The sequence below is a fragment of the Dipteris shenzhenensis genome, chromosome 16 (genome assembly GCF_047967505.1).
Source record: "Dipteris shenzhenensis isolate YYH24624 ecotype China chromosome 16, Dip_SZ_1.0, whole genome shotgun sequence".
Lineage (NCBI taxonomy): Eukaryota > Viridiplantae > Streptophyta > Polypodiopsida > Gleicheniales > Dipteridaceae > Dipteris > Dipteris shenzhenensis.
This window is the reverse complement of record NC_141611.1, coordinates 8,416,129-8,432,973: the sequence shown is the minus strand read 5'-3', so window position 1 is coordinate 8,432,973 and position 16,845 is coordinate 8,416,129. Positions and strand designations below refer to the sequence as shown.

Here is a 16,845-nt window from a genome sequence, read left to right as displayed (position 1 = left end):
TGCACAAGCTTTTAATGCATTTCTTGTGCTATCCACATGACAGCTCATGTACTGCCCATATGGCAGCCTCATTCTTTGCCCCCGTGGCAATCTATACATCCCTAGGTCCACCCCCCCATGCTCTCCTCATGCGGGGGCTTACAGATGGGGAGGTGACCATTCCAACACCTCCTCTCACCGACACATCTAGACCCAATGCCAACATGTCGATGATGATGTTGCAGAAACTCCCTGGTCGTAGTCCTCTGGAACTTTTCGATGTTGAAATCTTTCCTGGCTTTTCATCCAGTGGCTCCTACTCCACTAGGTCTGGTTCCACTTTCGCACACCATTCTAGTCCATCTCTGGTAGCACCTCCTGGCACCACCTCCTTCAATCACGTTCCCATCTTCAAACTCGAGCAATCCTACCATCACGACCTTCCAATTGTCCCTCCCATAATGAGTGAACAACCTATCTTCCACGCACCATGCTCTGAGAGTTTGTCTCAACCCATCCTTCCTTTGGCAAGGTCTACAACCAATGAATATCTCCAAATAACGTGGAGAATGAACTCTCACTGAGCTCTCAAGCAAGTACTCTTCTGGCTTTGGTACTCTTTGTCCATCACCTTCCAAAAATTTGCGTCCGAGATTTAAAGAAGCACCCACACTTCCCCTTCTGCCTTCGAAAAAGGCCAATTCCAATCTCGCATTACCTGAGACAAATGAAGAGCAAAGTCTCTCCACAACATGCTATAAAGGCTCAAATGCAGAACATCAAGTACATACCAGACCGTCGTACTACCTGTGTGCCTACTCTGAAAGCAAACCATGCACCTCATCGAGGCACCTACCAATGGCATGTGTAATCCTGTACTGTCCCTTTCTGAAGTACAACATCCATCTAACCGAGACCCCAGGGCCCTCCCTGGAATCCACCCTCGTGTCAGTGTCGACAGCCACGCACCTGGAAGATACCAAGCACTCCATGCTGTCTGTCACCTTCATAAAGATATCTGACTCCTCGTCGACCCACATCTCAATGTTAGACATTCTCGCTGTGGTTTCTAGGTCAACATATCTGACCGCGGTAACCCACGGAGAGGCCACTAGGAACAACTCCTCGATTATCACATTTGCTTTGGCCTTTGTATCACCCTCTGAATCTGAGTCGAACTCCTTCCTTTTGTTTTTCTTATCCGCCTTCTTCTTTCACCAGTCCTTCGCAAAATGTCCTGGCGTGTCACAATAGAAGCACTTCTTCTTCTACTTCCTCTTGGAAGTATCCTCGTCATCAGAGTCGTCTTTCATGGACTTACCACCGTCAGGCTTGCCCTTTCCTTTGCCAACGTAGTCCTTCGCTAGCAATGCCTTGTCATCTTTGTCGTTGTTGTTGAGCTTCTTCCTAGCTTCCTCATGTAGCAGTAATGGACTCAAAAGTCAGAGATTTGGTCCTCTGTCCTACTGTCACAGTCGTAACAAAGCTTTTGAAACTCTAAGGTAGCCTCCTCAGTACCATTAAGGCCAAATGACACGAGTCCACCTTTTGACTGACTAATACTAGTTGATCCCTCACCACCTTAACCTTCGTTAAGTAACTATGTATTGAATCTCCCTCTTTCATATCAAGATTGTAGAGCTGATGCTGAAGAAGCAAAATTTGGGAGGAGGTGTTCTCTGTCTCGTACAGATCGTTTAGAGTGACCCACGCCTCTACTGACGTCTTGTCCATCTGGATGTGAGGAAGCACAGAGTCCGACGTAGTCCCTATGATCAATGCCAAGGCATGAGCATCTCTGACTTCCCAAGCTTCAAGCTCCTCTGTCTCCTGCCATGAGTATCTTCCCCTATCTGTCCACAATGTCCTCCAGATTCGCCTCCACTCCCGTTGTCAATTTCCATAGCCTCAGAGCCACTAAATGACTCCGGATCTTTACCTTCCATATGTTGTTTGTCCCATCCAATTACGCAAACACTCCAAAGTTAGGGATAGTGAATGAAAGAAAATTGAGGGAGGAGGAAGGGAGAGCAAGAGCTGAAGAGGCTATAGAAGTTGACATCTCTGCTGCTTAACCAGACAGCAAAGTCAACCAAACTCAATCTTCAGTAGACCTGAACTCTGAACGCACCTGATTGAACCTGAGTCACCCTCCTCCTCGCAAGGCACTGTCTCCTACTTGGGCTCTGATACCTGTTAGCAATGGCCCAACAAAGGGAACGCACAGCAAAACACTGATAGAATTACCAAGGAGCTCACACAGTCTGGTGTGGGGTGTGGAATCACAAACTTCTTAACTTAATGTGCATAGATGTGCAAGCCAGTAAATAGACAATGCTCAGAGACAAATATAAAAGCAACAGTTTATATTTCCCTCTATCCACAAAGTAGGACAAGATACAATACCAAAAGGTTATCCTACTAGATGTCAAGCACTTCTAGATCTCTAAGCCTGCGTGCTCCACCTCGAGCATGTGTAGACTCTCTATCCAGAGTGTTCTTCTCAACCTTGCTGCCTTGAGTGTCAGCCTAGGTAGGCATCCCTCCAAAAGCTCAGTCTGCAGCTCTTCCTTCTCTCTCCTGGTCCTCCGGGAATAGGCTCCAAGAGTAGGTCTCCTGCTGCTCCTAACTGCTTGTCTTTTGCTGCTCCAGAAGATATTGAATGAGGCCAAAGGGCCTCTCCTTTTATAGGGCACAAGGCCCTTGAATCAACCAACCTGATAGGGTTATTTGGGCCAACCAGATTCCCCCCCCAGCATGTAAACCAACCTGGTTGGGGACTGTTCTCCAAACCCACCTGGCCACATGGCAGCCTGCCATGGGCCCACGCAATCTGCCCACTTGCTGGCCCTGTTCCAGGCCTGTCGTAGGCTGGAATCCATACAAGGCCCAAAGGCCCTGCCATGCAGGCGCCTTTGACCACTGCATATCCTGCCTTCAGCGAGGAGACCAGCAGCCATGTCGTTTATCCAGCAAGCCTCCGTAGAGCCCCATACAGTGGGGCCGTACTCTGCTGATGTCATCGCACCCTTCACAGGGCCCTGTTGCAGGCCGTACACCTGCTTTGACGTTTTGTCTTGCCGGGCCAGATCCAGGGCTACATGCCCCCGCCATCTCTCCTATACAAGGTCTCCTTCTAATGCATTTCTTGTGCTGTCCACATGACAGGTCATGTGCTGCCCATGTGGCAGCCCCATTCTCTGCCCATGTGGCAGTCTATACATCCATAGGTCGACCCCCCCCTGCCCATGCTCTCCTCATATGGGGGCTTACAGATGGGGAGGTGACCATTCCAACACTTTCGACCCTGCTCTCTCCCTAACGGGAAGTCGGATTGGAACAAGATTTTAAGGTGGTGAACCACGCACCAAGTACCCCCTATAACAATGTCTAGAGCTCCAATCCACTCAAAACAAGTAGCCCAAACGAAGTCTATCAGTTTACAGCAAGAAGAGTCCAAAAGAAAAGGTCATTTTAAGTGGTTTTTCAACACAAGTGAAGCAGGAGTCGGATAAGTACCAACTCTGTAAAATAAATAACTTTTCTGAAAATACAGCAAGTCATTTTCTCTCTTGTATTACTAAAAGGTAAGAATGGAAGGGGAAGGGATATTTAATAATGAACTTGTCCTTTTTCCTCCACTACCAAAAGGAGACAAGTGAAGCAGGAGTCGGATAAGTACCAACTCTATAACACTCAACTTTTGCTGTAAAATAAATACCTTTTCTGAAAATACAGCAAGTCATTTTCTCTCTTGTATTACTAAAAGGTAAGAATGGATGCGGAAGGGATATTTAATAATGAACTTTTCCTTTTTCCTCCACTACCAAAAGGAGATAGGGAGAGAACACCGAATTTCTTGATAGGGAGTTTTTTTTTGAGAAATGAAGGGAGCAACGAGTCCATCCAAGAGCAAGGCGCTGAGTTTACGCCTTTAACTCAAAATCCCATTAACATGGATTATAATCCAAGTGCAAGAGGGAGAGAGGAGTCTTCCATTTGACAAGCTGGTTTCTCAGCTTAGTAATATGATTGAACAGTACATTATGACAAAATTTGGGACTAAGAGTGCTGAATTTTGGAGATGACGATTTAAGTACCCCCTCGAAGAGTTTACGCCTTTAACTCAAAATCCCATACACATGGATTATAATCCAAGTGCAAGAGAGAGAGAGAGGAGTCTCCCATTGACAAGCTGGTTTCTCAGGTTAGTAAAATGATTGAACAGCACATTATGACAAAATCCCATACACGTGAGTTTACGCCTTTAACTCAGTACATATACCTAGATGAATCCAGGAACATTCCCAAACTCATCCTCTAAAAACACAACATAGTGCAATTTCAATCTCACGATAGTCACTCATAAGATTGAAACCCATAAACTCCATCACGCATAGCAGGGACTAGCTACCATTGAGTTTACGCCTTTAACTCAAAATCCCATACACATGGATTATATAAAAGTGCAAGAGGGAGAGAGGAGCCAAATTTCAACCTCAAGAGACAATAGAATTCCCAAGATCTGATCGAGCCACAGAGACGTATAAATTCCTTAATTGGATTCGCCATTTTGAGCTATAATTTGCCAATGACCAATCACAAGAAGCTTGCTCTAGCCACACTGCATCTACAGAAGGATGCTTTGATGTGGTGGTCCTTATTACAAACAGGAGAAGAGCCTATTCTTCAATGGTCCAAATTGAATACTCCAAAACCCTTCGACAAAGGAAAGGAGAAAGCTATTATACAAAATATTAACAACCAATCACGTCTTGGATAGATATAATTTCCTTCCATGATTGACGATGAGAAGAAAAATCTGATTAAGAAGGGTTAATGTTTTGGATGTAAGAAACATAAGCCAAAGCATGGCATAAATGTCCTACTCTATTAGCCAAAATTGCCAAGACCAATTCTGTAAAAGGGAAAGGCAAAGCATCCAAGCTTCTACCTCCTGATCACAAGGATCTGAGGTGAACATTAAACCAAGAGTAAATGCTATCCATTCCACCAACACTGGTGTATGGATGTGTGAACTGGATAGAGAGTAGATATATTCATTATAGAGTATGAACAAAGAATAAATGATTTTCTCCTCCATGTAGAGCGTCTTATAGGATGAATAGGGCTGAAATAGAAGAGTTGGACAAAGAGATTGATGGACAATAATTTCTATAGACTAAGCAGTTCTCCATCGTAAAATCGTCTCTAGCCAAGGTCTACCTACTTCAATAACACGTGTGGGTGCGAGAATCGTTTTAATACTGACCAGCTTGTTGAGAATCTGTTTTAGCTTATTGAGCAGGTTATTATGAAGAGATTTCAGCAGCTTGGTATTCAGAAGAGAATTCTGAGCATGAAGAGTGTAACATGCGGCGACTTGCTCTGCGGAAAATAGATGAAGATTAAAGACTAACTCAAGCATGAGAGACGTAAGAGATTTAACCAACTATCATACACTGCTTTATTTATATACCTAGATGAACCCAAGAACATTCCCAAACTCATCCTGTAAAAACACAACATAGTGCAGTTTCAATCTCACGATAGTCACTCATAAGATTGAAAACCATAAACTCCATCACGCATAGCAAGGACTAGCTACTATGACATCCCCACTGACGTAATCACTGCCCAACAATGGATGTAGACCGTAGTATAAAAATATGCTCACACATACAAATCCACACACCCACACATACTTGAGCATCCATTTATACAAACTCCTCGTATTGAGTTTCTGTTGGCACTCCGGAGGTGAAGGGCAAACTCAGCCATGACGAAGGCTAGCACTAAAGGAGAAGGCTAATCAAAAAGTAGTCCAAAACCTCTTCATTCAAGCTACAACTGCTTGTGAGGTCTAAACTACTACACTGCTTTATTCATACATGGTCGCGAAATCGGCATAGAAAACTGTGCTGAGACCACTCCCCTAACTACGACATGCGAGAGATGGAACTATGATGCAGAAATAGGGACACCCAAACCTCGCATGCTGGCTCGAAGCGCTTCTGGAGGCTGGGAGCGGAGTCTTGAACTGAGGAAGGCTGAGTAAGTGAAAAGGGGAGCTGAAGGCCCCTTATATAGGGCTGGACACCAGCCAACCTTAGGCCAGCACAACTGACTAGCTGGTCGGTTTTGACTGACCAAGCGACTAGCCCTTGCCTATAAAACTAAGCTCTTTTAGGCCATTTCAGGAAGGCTAGGCAACCATTTGTCCCTGCCACCTCGGCTTGACCATGGTGCATGTGACATTCCCCTCCTCTGAACTTGTTGCTAGGTGGATACCTCGCAACCCTTTGCTCTGGACTATCCTCACGAACTACAGAGGAATAATCAACCTCCATACCAGTGATAGCTATACATGTGACTCATGTTATGAGGGTAATCCCTCCTGCGAGGCCTGACACTGGTCTGGCGAACTCCTAAGACGCCCTCTCTTGCTGAGCATCACGGCCAATGGGATAGGAAATTGAACCCTCTGGTCCTGAACACTCATGATGAGAAGGTGAAATGCCAACTAAAACTGATGTGGCCAACTGAGCTTGCAAGGGCAGAAGCCCCATAGGATCAATTGATGTGGCCATCAATCGATGGCTGGTAGACCCATCAATTGCTACTATAATGACCGCCGAAGGAAAAAAAATCCCCCCCTAAACCTTGTCCCGCAAGGTGTAAACGCATATGGGTGAAGACTGGAGCCGGCCCGATGCGTAATGAAGGTTAGGAGGGAGAGGCTAATGGAATATGGTACTACCACTAGTCCGAGATAGGGGCAAAATACAAAATTAGATAATATCCCAAACATGCTCCCTCCTCTTCCAATTGAATCCCCATAACTAAGCTTTGCTCCCAAAACTCCCTCCCACCTAACTCAGATCAGAAGGAACCATATTGCTCTCATACCAATGTCACACGCAAAGACTTGCTGTGCGAAAAATAGATAAAGATAAAAGGCTAACTCAAGCATGAGAGACACAAGAGATTTACCTAACTATAGTACACTACTTTATTTATACATGGTTGCCAAATCGGCATACAAATTGTGCTGAGACCACTCCCCTAACTACGACATGCAGGAGATGGAACTATGCTATGGAAATAGCAAGCCCAAACCTCGCACATATGCTAGCTGAAAGCGCTGCTCGAGGCGAGAAGCTGAGTCATGAACTGAGGAAGGCTAGGTAAGTGAAAAGGGGGGCTGAAGGCCCCTTACCTTGGGCCAGCACAACCGACTAGCTGGTCGATTTGGCCGACCAAGCTGCTGGCCCTTGCCTATAAAACCAAGCTCCTTTGGGCCATTTTAGGAAGGCTAGGCAGCCAATTGTCACTGCCACCTGGGCTTGACCCTGGTGCATGAGACAAAGAGATATTGAAGAGGCACTGCAGTGATACTTCTGCATTTTGAATTGAATATTCAGCATCAAGAGGAACCAGAACTTGAACATGAGGTTTAAGTTCTGATTCAAAAGAGATCGTGTACTATCAAGAGAAGAAATTTGCAGATTATGAAGAGGTGATGCAAATGCAGACGTAAAAGAGAAAAGCGTGAAGAAGTAAAAGAGAAAAGCGTACGCAAGAGAAAAAGACAAGAGAGGATCCAGAAGAGGACTTCTGCCCATTCAAGTTGGAGGGAGTGTCATGACGAGAAATCACTAATCCGTGATTAGTAGACATTAGAACATTATTATATATTATACGCCAATGGCGTAACATGTATTTGTATTTATGGTGGACACTAAACGAATTGTTATGGCGGTGGATCATCTGAGTAGATAGCACTAGTCGAGCTGCTTCAAACGGCATCTAATTTGGACATGTCACACTTATTATATTAATAAAAACACGCACCCACGTGTCTAGGTCCTAGGGGCAATACGAAGGGAAGGATGCATTAAGGTGCACTGAATGATAGATGCATGGGTTATAGGCTAAGGGTAAGTGTAATGGGAAGATGAACTTGAGTGATCTCAAGAAAGGGTATCCTCACGAGGGCGCTCTTCCCCCATTGGAGGGCCAATTGGCATTCAAATTCTACATGCATCGCACACATTTGCATACCTGAAAAGTCCGGATCTTCACACTGTTGAGGTCCTAAATACATAATAGACCTGGTGACAAAAGAGACTGCTCTTATTATGGCATGTGAAATTGGTATAGGAAACTCTTTTTCTAGCATGTCTAAGCCTTCGCACATCAAACAAGCTTAAGACACGCTAGCATATACCTAGATGAATCCAAGAACATTCCCAAACTCATCCTCTAAAAACACAACATAGTGGAGTTTAAATCTCACGAGAGTCACTCATAAGATTGAAAACCATAAACTCCGTCACGCATAGCAGGGACTAGCTACTATGACATCCCCACTGACGTCATCAGCGCCCAACAGTGGGTGTAGACCATAGTATAAAAGTATGCTCTCACACATGCAAATCCACACACCCACACATACTTAAACATCCATTTATACAAAGTCTTCGTACTGAGTTTCTGTTGGCACTCCGGAGGTGAAGGGCAAACTCAGCCATGACAAAGGCTAGCACTAAAGGAGAAGGCTAATCAAAAAGTAGTCCAAATCTCTTCGTTCAAGCTACAACTGCTTGTGAAGTCTAAACGATTTCATTTTAGTCTCTCCCAAACGAGCATCTAAATCTAAATCTAGCTCAAAGGGCAACGCACCATTTAAGATAGAAAGAATTATCGCAATACCAGCAAGCCACAACTTGGATGAAAACTTCACAAGGTGAAATTTGCATGTCCGCTAATATGGCAGAAGCATATACCTAGATGAATCTAGGAACATTCCCAAACTCATCCTCTAAAAACACAACATAGTGCAGTTTAAATCTCACGACAGTCACTCATAAGATTGAAAACCATAAGCTCCGTCACGCATAGCAGGGACTAGCTACTATGACATCCCCACTGACATCATCAGCGCCCAACAGTGGGTGTAGACCATAGTATAAAAGTATGCTCTCGCACATACAAATCCACACACCCACACATACTAGCATAACAACACAGTTTTTCCTACAAACAAGAGGCACCAGTCATTCAATGGCTGCCAAACCCACTCTGATTCTTGACACGGTTAGCTGGCTGACTAAACTGAACCACGAGTTCAAGTGGTTGTTGTTGATACATATAGAAAGAGAAACTGTGAAACTTACATTCAAAAACTCACAAGTCATCCAGCATGACTGCATAGTAATGCCAACATAGATCATGCACAGCAAGCACCCGCAACTTGGAACATAATAGTTCAATTAATTTCAGACAACAGACAACTGAATGTGCACACCCTCAAATAGGGATTCTTCTTATCAATGTAAAGCACTCAGTTTCATTACTATTCATGCCCCTAGTATATAGCAGTGACAAATCTCTTGCCCTCTTGAAACTTTAGAAGAAGAACAAACCCCCTTGAATGATACAGATGCATGCCACTTGACTTTACAGAAGAGATCTGGCAGTACTTTTATGCGGTCCGCATCTGAAAGATGTCTGGACACATCTTTGCCTAGTAGTTGAGCAACAAATTCTGTAACCGGTAAAGGCTCAATAAAAGCAGTCGACGACATATCTGCAGACAAGCCAAGAAAAGGTTCTCAAGAGTGCCAAGAGTTACAATTGATGTCATAACAAAGCAAAAGGAGTTACAGCATTACCAATATTCAGGGAGAGACCCATTTGAGTTGGTCTGATGCTCTGATAAAAGCCTCGCCAGCTCTCAAGACCCTCACCAAGTTGTTGCCGTCTTCCCAAATCAGGTGAGTAAAATGACCTCCCTACTGGACAAAACCTGTAAGAGGAGAAAAGCAATAAAAATTTGAGCTTTCCACCTAGAAACCTTGGCAGTTTTAAGTAATTCAAATTAGAAATCAAGCTAGAGGAACAAAGGAGGTACACCTCTCTTAGTAGTCCCCTATGTCTCCAAAATTCTAATTGTAAAAAAGGCAAGCTATCGTTTACTCCACGGGAAGGCAACACTTGCAAGCATACAGTCAACACACATTCCACTAAGGACCTTGCAAGCTACAATCACAATTAATACCGAATCATACAACTTTTCTGTCCCAATTTAAGTAATACCATAATTCAGAGGAGAAGAGAGGCACCTATGGCATTCTACAAGGACCTTGCAAGCTACCATTCATAAGTAATACTGAACTTCACAATTTTTCTGTCCTAATTTGGGTAAAAGAATAATTCAAAGGAGAAGAGAGGCACCTATGAGTTGGAAGCTCTCGCAAGACAATGTCCAGGACTTGCAAAGCCTCTTGAGGTGCATCTGCTTGTCTGCCGCTTAAAAACTCACCAAGATGATGAAGATCAGCACGAGCTGCAAACTTGATGACTACCTTGAATTGCCTTTCCCTTCTGCAAAACAAATAGCAAATTAGCCACACATCCACAATAAAGGTTCACAAAAGTTTAACAACAAATTTTGGAAAACTAATATCCATTTTGCAGATCCAAACTCAAAATCCATTGGGACATGCAAGGACTATATATAGACCTGATGGATTCCAAATTGTACCCCTTTCCACCTTAGCTCAAGTCAGACAGGGATCCATGAATAGTTCAGGATGGTAGTACCAACAACTCAAGTGTATACACCAATGTCCAAAACATCCAGAACTTCCCATGAGCGTCTGCAAGAGTCCACCGTTACCATCTTTTCTAAATTCCATTTGCCATTGGGACATGCAAGGACTATATAGACCTGGTGGATTCTAAATTGTCCCCCTTTCCCACACAGACAGGTTCCCTGAATAGATAAGGATGTAATACCAACAAGTCAAGTTTATATACCCTTGGACCTTGAAGAGTTCATTTAAAAAAGAATCAAATCGCAGGTCTGAGCAAGGCGGTTCATCATGCGCAAAAAAAATGTGCACACGCACGCGCACATACACGTGCACATGCGTGTGTGCGCACACAACAAAAAGTAGTCCAGATTCTCTTCACTCAAGCTAGACTATAATATTTACTTTTAGTGTCTGCCCAAACGAGCATTTATAAGAAAAAGGGTGTGCACGTGCGTGCGTGCGTGCATGCGTGTGTGTGTGAGAGTGAGAGAGAGAGTCAGAGAGAGACTACGCATTCTTATTTGTATACTCTGAAGAGCTCTCTTGAGTGCAATGCAACTTTGAACTTGTGTTAGCTATTGGTACTTCTGATTCTGATTCTCCAGATCTTTCCATGCACTTACAGCAGTTGACATCTTTTCCATTGACATTTACAGCAGATCGGGAATATTGAATAATAATTGTGCTTTTTCATCCCATTCATTTCGTTGTTTACTAAGTTCTTGAGGCTGCTATACTGTCAACATTGTTGTTGAAGATGATGCTGGAGCGGTTCAATGTTCAAAACCATCATGTCAGAGAATCAGTTTAAACAATCCAACCAAATTGCAAACGAAAACAAGTCCATGTTTGGAAAAAGAGTATCATTAAGATTTTTGGATCTTCTTGTAGAGTGTACTTCTTTCTTTAAGTTTGTAAGTTTGAGCTTTTAATTCCATGATTATATACACCTTTGTACAACTAGAATATATCCAATCGTACAAATTTAGAAATTTTGTTGTTTAATTCCATGATTATTTCATTCTAACATCGTATGATTTTTCCATTATGATTACCAACGCTATAACTACTGACTTTAAAGTCACCTTCGAAATTTGGTGACACAATTGAATCTCTGAATGACCGTGTCTCCATAATATCAGTGCTTCAAACACATACCAAATAGAAAGGAGGGTGGTTATTTTGGTTATTTAACCTAAGCGGCAGCCCAGTACAGAAACGTTGAGAAACTCTTAATCCAGAATTAAGATGGACAGGGAGCTTACATATACATCAAGGATATAGTCTGTGAAATGTCTGAAATACCATGTTTGCACATAAAGCAGGCATACAAAGTTACCCCTTGGTTCTGATCTTCAAATACCTCATAACTACAAAAAATTGGCAGCTACAAAAGAATCCAAAGCAGAGTTGTTCAACCTGAGCAACTAACTACTACACGACCCTTGCAATCAGGTTGCATGATTCCATGACCTAAGATTACAATGGGGAGCTTAGACAGTGTTCTACTAACCTACAGTTTGTTAAACAAACCCAGTAGTTTTGCATAACCACATACACAAAGTTCCAGCCATTATACCAATTTCCAAAATAAGTATTTCAGTGGAGCTTTCAAAACTAAGGCAAACTCTAGCAATAACAAGAGGTAGTTGATGCCACAAAGAAAGGGAACACACATTACAGCTATACAGATCAACTGGCCACATTGCAAGCTCAAGGAACGGACTTTACTATACTCTTAAAACATTGTATCAAATACATAAGGAGTAAGTTGAAGCATACCTTGGCGTACCACTCCCATCATCCTCATCCTGAAGATTAATCGCAAATTCCTTGCTTTGGAAAGGGAGAGGACCTGCAGTGTACAGACTTTTGCGACCATCATATGCAGGTAATCTGCGACCTAATGCACTATCACGATGGATTTTGACAAGCTGCTCCATAACCGCCCTATTAACACCGCGAGAAGTTATTTCTGGTGAGATTGAAACCTGCATGGCCAACGCAACAGATACTGAGAGAGTAACTCAAACCAAAGTTAAGTGCTGATAAGCTACCTTCAAGCAGCATGCTAGATACAAACCATTAACACAAATTCAAGCCCCACGCAAAACACACAAACCAACAGATAAAACAAGACTCACATGATCGAGATTGAAAAGTCAATTGACAAAAAAGAAACAGATACGTACATCATACTGATGCAAGTCCTTGTCTGGGAGCTCTGCAAAGAAATGGTTTGCCTTCACAATACATTTGGTACCTGTTTGCCCCTTTCCAGGACGAGATGGGAAGCGTAATTTTTTGGTAGAAACAGGAGGACCAACCACAGGATGTGTGGAGGGGCCTGGATCTTGAACTTGAGTGGCGGAGGCACCTTGAATTCTCATAGTTTGAAACTGTTCAGCCATTCCCATAACAGAACTGGAAGCTGACTCACCAACCTGTACAAAGGCTGGACTCAACGTCTGTGCGATTGGATGACCTCCCATGTAAGAGGCTGGAGGAAGACTGCCTGGCTGTGGACCTTGCTGAAGTCCTGGGTATGGAGACGGAACATAATGCGATGGGGGAACCCCCTGAATGGGAGCCACTCCCCTATACCCAGGTTGAAGATACTGCACAGCCGGAGGAAAAGACTGAGTTGAAGCTTGGGGCAGATCGGGAATAGGCATGAGAGCAGCTGGAATAAGCGGTTGTCCAGCAGTCGTGCCAGGAGGGGCATGAGAAGGTGGAGCAGGAGCCCTGGCTCTCCCTCGACCTGGTCCTCCTCCTCCTCCTCCTCCTCCACCCCTTCCATCCTTAGCTTGAGGGAAACCTGGGCCAGCGGAGGAGCCACCCGGTGCACCTTGAGAAACCTGCTGACCACGACCTGCAGGAGGCTGAGGCGCTGCCTGTCCAACAGAAGGAGCTGGCTGCCCACGACCTGGAGCTGGCTGAGGCCGAGGAGCTTGAGAAGATTGAGCAGGAGGAGCTTGAGAGCTCTGTGAGCTTTCCTCACCTTCCTTTGGCGTCTTCCGTCGTCTGGGCATGGTAAATGTATACTAAACACGGCACGTCGAAATTTTTCGGACTACGAGGCGAAGCAGCGAGATAAGCCAATTACAAGCGTTGCCACGGTAAGAAGAAGTGAGGGAGGTGTGCGCGTCAAGAGCATTGAGATGAATGAGGCTGCAAAACAAGCAGCATTGCAAAGAAACCATGACAAAAGCTCAATAGTAGAGGAAAGGTTGGAGCAATGGTGGAAGGCATTATGATATGAAAAAAGTAAGGAGAGATACCTAGACGCTGATGCAGCGTGCCATGAAACACACAGAAGCTCCACAAGAAGATGAAGATGAAGATGAAGATGAAGATGAAAATGAAGAAGAAAATGGAAACCAAGACCAGGGAAGAAGAGATCCCCCCTCAGACCTAAAAGCCAACGCTCACACGAGCACGCAAAGTTGGAGAACGGGAATTGATTTTTTATTCCTTAATTATTTCTCATTCACCCACCAAATTTATATTGCTCGCTCCATGGTCGTTGTACACACGCTCTCAAGCCTCCCTCACACCAACCGGCCGCCAATGATTTGTGCCCCACTAGTCCGCCGATGTGTGTCGTTTCCACCGGCCCACTCCCAGGCACGCCTCATAGCCCCGTGCATGGGCACGCCTCAGTGGGTGAGCATGCTGGGCTACCATTGCAGCTCCAGCAGCCCAGCCTTGTAATGCCCCAACACTCTCATTAGCCCCAAAATACTCTCACGTTCCTGCGACTCGGTGATACAGCCTCCAGATTTTTTAGTTCATGCTTCATTAAATATGCTGTGGAAGAAAGCCAACCCTCATGGGGCACAGCTTTTGCAGTGAAGCTACTTGCCCAAGAAATATGTTATATGATGGGTAGGAGATGGCAAGTAACTCGGCTTGTTAGAGCCATCCAAAATTTTGATCTGCTATGCAAAGGAGGGTGCACCCATCCACACCAATGGAGGATGGATCTGTGTAAAGGAGGGTGCACCCGTCCATACCAATGGAGCATCCTGATTTGACTCTGCCTACACCCATTAACGATGTCCTTAAGGGGCTCAAATAGTGGATCAGGACAAGAGTTTGTTTCGCATCCTAGAACTAGAGATGTGTTAAGGGATAGGATGGGACTTTTCCTCCCTTATTTGATGGTACAACATGGGGTTCAGCATTCCCACCCCTATTCACATTCTAAGACAGCTAGTTTAGAATGGATTTAGAGTGGAAATTCCAAACGCATCCTATTCCCATCCTAAACTAGCCCTTGTGCTAGGGCCCTTAGATATCCAAGCTTCCTTGAACGGTTTTTTATTCATAATTGGTCATATTCATTTTAAAATATATTGTTCAAAATATTTTTAGTTTTTGAGATTCCATTGTCTCTTTCCAAGCTACTTTTTTGCAATTGTGATCTTGCAACTTTTTTTACTAGTCGTTTGTGAGGGTATGGTTTTCAATTTAAATATCCAAACTTGATGGACTACTTGTCTATTCATAAAGGAATTGAGTAGCTTGTAGTTGTGCCGAATAGTACAAAATGTTGACATTATGTACTCCTAGCTTGTAGTTATTTCCAATCGTACAAAATGTTTATATTATGTAATCGTAGCACACAAGCAAGTTCCTTTCTTACTTAGAACAAGCTTGTCTACCACCTTGTAGAAGGGTTGCTTGCTTTCTCGCTTACTTTCGTTCTTATTGACTAAGATGTGAAATAAAAATCAAGAGACATGACAAGAACAAAATAGGTGACTTTGTGATCATTCAAAACTCTTCAGCTTAAGAAGCCAATTTGAAATGCTTTCATTGTGTACTACACGCATAAACCATTTCCTTTCTTGCTTAGAACAAGATTGTCTACTTCCTTGTAGAAGGTTTGATTGCTTTCTCGCTCTTATTAACTAAGGACCTATCCCCACTACCGGTTAGGGAGCACTAATTAAGGCCATTGATGGAGTGTATATAAGTGTGCATTTCCATTCGCATTTAGCGAGTCTAGTTAAATTAAATCTCTTAACAGCTTGTTAAAAAATGCTTGAAATTTTTGCCTCCCCCCCCCCCAAAAAAAGAGGTACTTTAAGGACTTCTCCGAATAGAAATAAGTTGGAATGTAGAAATCGAATGGTTAAAACATGGGTGCTCATTTGAAAGGTCTTGGAAAGACTAATCCATTGTGATCTTAACCTTTATGAATGGACTTTGGATTGATGAAAAAAACCATTTGTATGAAATAAGCCTCAAAAGTTTTAGTCAAGACCAATTAGTGCATAACACCAATCAGAATGTAATTCCCTTGTTAAGGTTATCTTTAACATAACGAGATTGGTTATCTTAAAGGGCCCTAAGATGCAAAAATCACCCAACATGACAAAAGCAAAATAGGCGACTTCGTGATCTAGTTTACAATGTGAGACCGTTCTACTCAAGAAGCCAACTTGGAATGTTTTCATTATGTATTCATAGCACATAGACCATTTCATTTTCTCACTTAGAACAATATCACGTAGGTCCTTGTAGGCTTGCTTGCCTTTGTTCTTATGACTAAGATGTGAAATAAAAATCAACCTACATGACAAAACCAAAATAGGTAACTTTGTGATCTAGCTAAGAGTGCAAAACTCTTCTACTAAGAACCCAACCTGGAATACAATAATAAAGCACCACTTCAAAATGCTATCTTTATGTCCTAGTATATAATGCAAAATTATAGGGTCTTAAGTAATCAAGTTAGATTACTATAACAAAAATAACAATTTAATTATCATAATAATGTGTGATCTATGTCATAAGATGCTAATCTCTTTAAGCAAGTAAATATCGTAATCAAGAACAATAGCAAGCTTTGCTTTTGTGCAACTATGTATGCAATTTTATAGATTCCAAGAGAATAAAGGTTTATCAGAACCTTATTGTGAAACCTTCAAAAGTCATCTTGTTTGTTAAGCTAAGCCAAAATCCTTTATGTGCATCGGCTCGTTCTTTAAGCTAAGCTGAAATCTTTTATAATGTAGAAGTTTGGGTTATTCCACAAAGGAAATTCATTTATTATGAGGGAGTGAAGGCTAACAAAATGAGGTCTTCTAAAATGTCATCTTCCAAAAATGAAATGTGAGCTGACATTGTAGAAAGACCACATGCGGGAAAAAATTAAACAAGGATACAAAATGTTCAAGATAAAAAATTAGGCAGAGTCTACTACAACAATTAAAGCCACAGACAAATGAGAAACCAACTTATGATTCAATTTCTA

The 16,845-nt window shown here is 43.0% G+C and overlaps 1 protein-coding gene across 1 annotated transcript in view; it reads right to left on the bottom strand.

Moving 5' to 3' along the window:
* The window catches only part of LOC147892502 (protein argonaute PNH1-like), a 70,442-nt gene extending 56,441 nt beyond the window's left edge, over positions 1-14,001 (bottom strand). Inside the window, exons 1-6 of the mRNA XM_087386909.1 lie at positions 13,862-14,001; positions 12,773-13,751; positions 12,363-12,571; positions 10,219-10,368; positions 9,657-9,790; positions 9,465-9,571 (exon numbers count right to left, since the gene is read on the bottom strand). Of these exons, the coding sequence (XP_087243035.1) occupies positions 9,465-9,571; positions 9,657-9,790; positions 10,219-10,368; positions 12,363-12,571; positions 12,773-13,612 (1,440 nt within the window). The 5' untranslated portion in view covers positions 13,613-13,751; positions 13,862-14,001. The remainder of the gene's footprint in view (positions 1-9,464; positions 9,572-9,656; positions 9,791-10,218; positions 10,369-12,362; positions 12,572-12,772; positions 13,752-13,861) is intronic.
* Between the last annotated feature and the right edge of the window lie 2,844 nt (positions 14,002-16,845).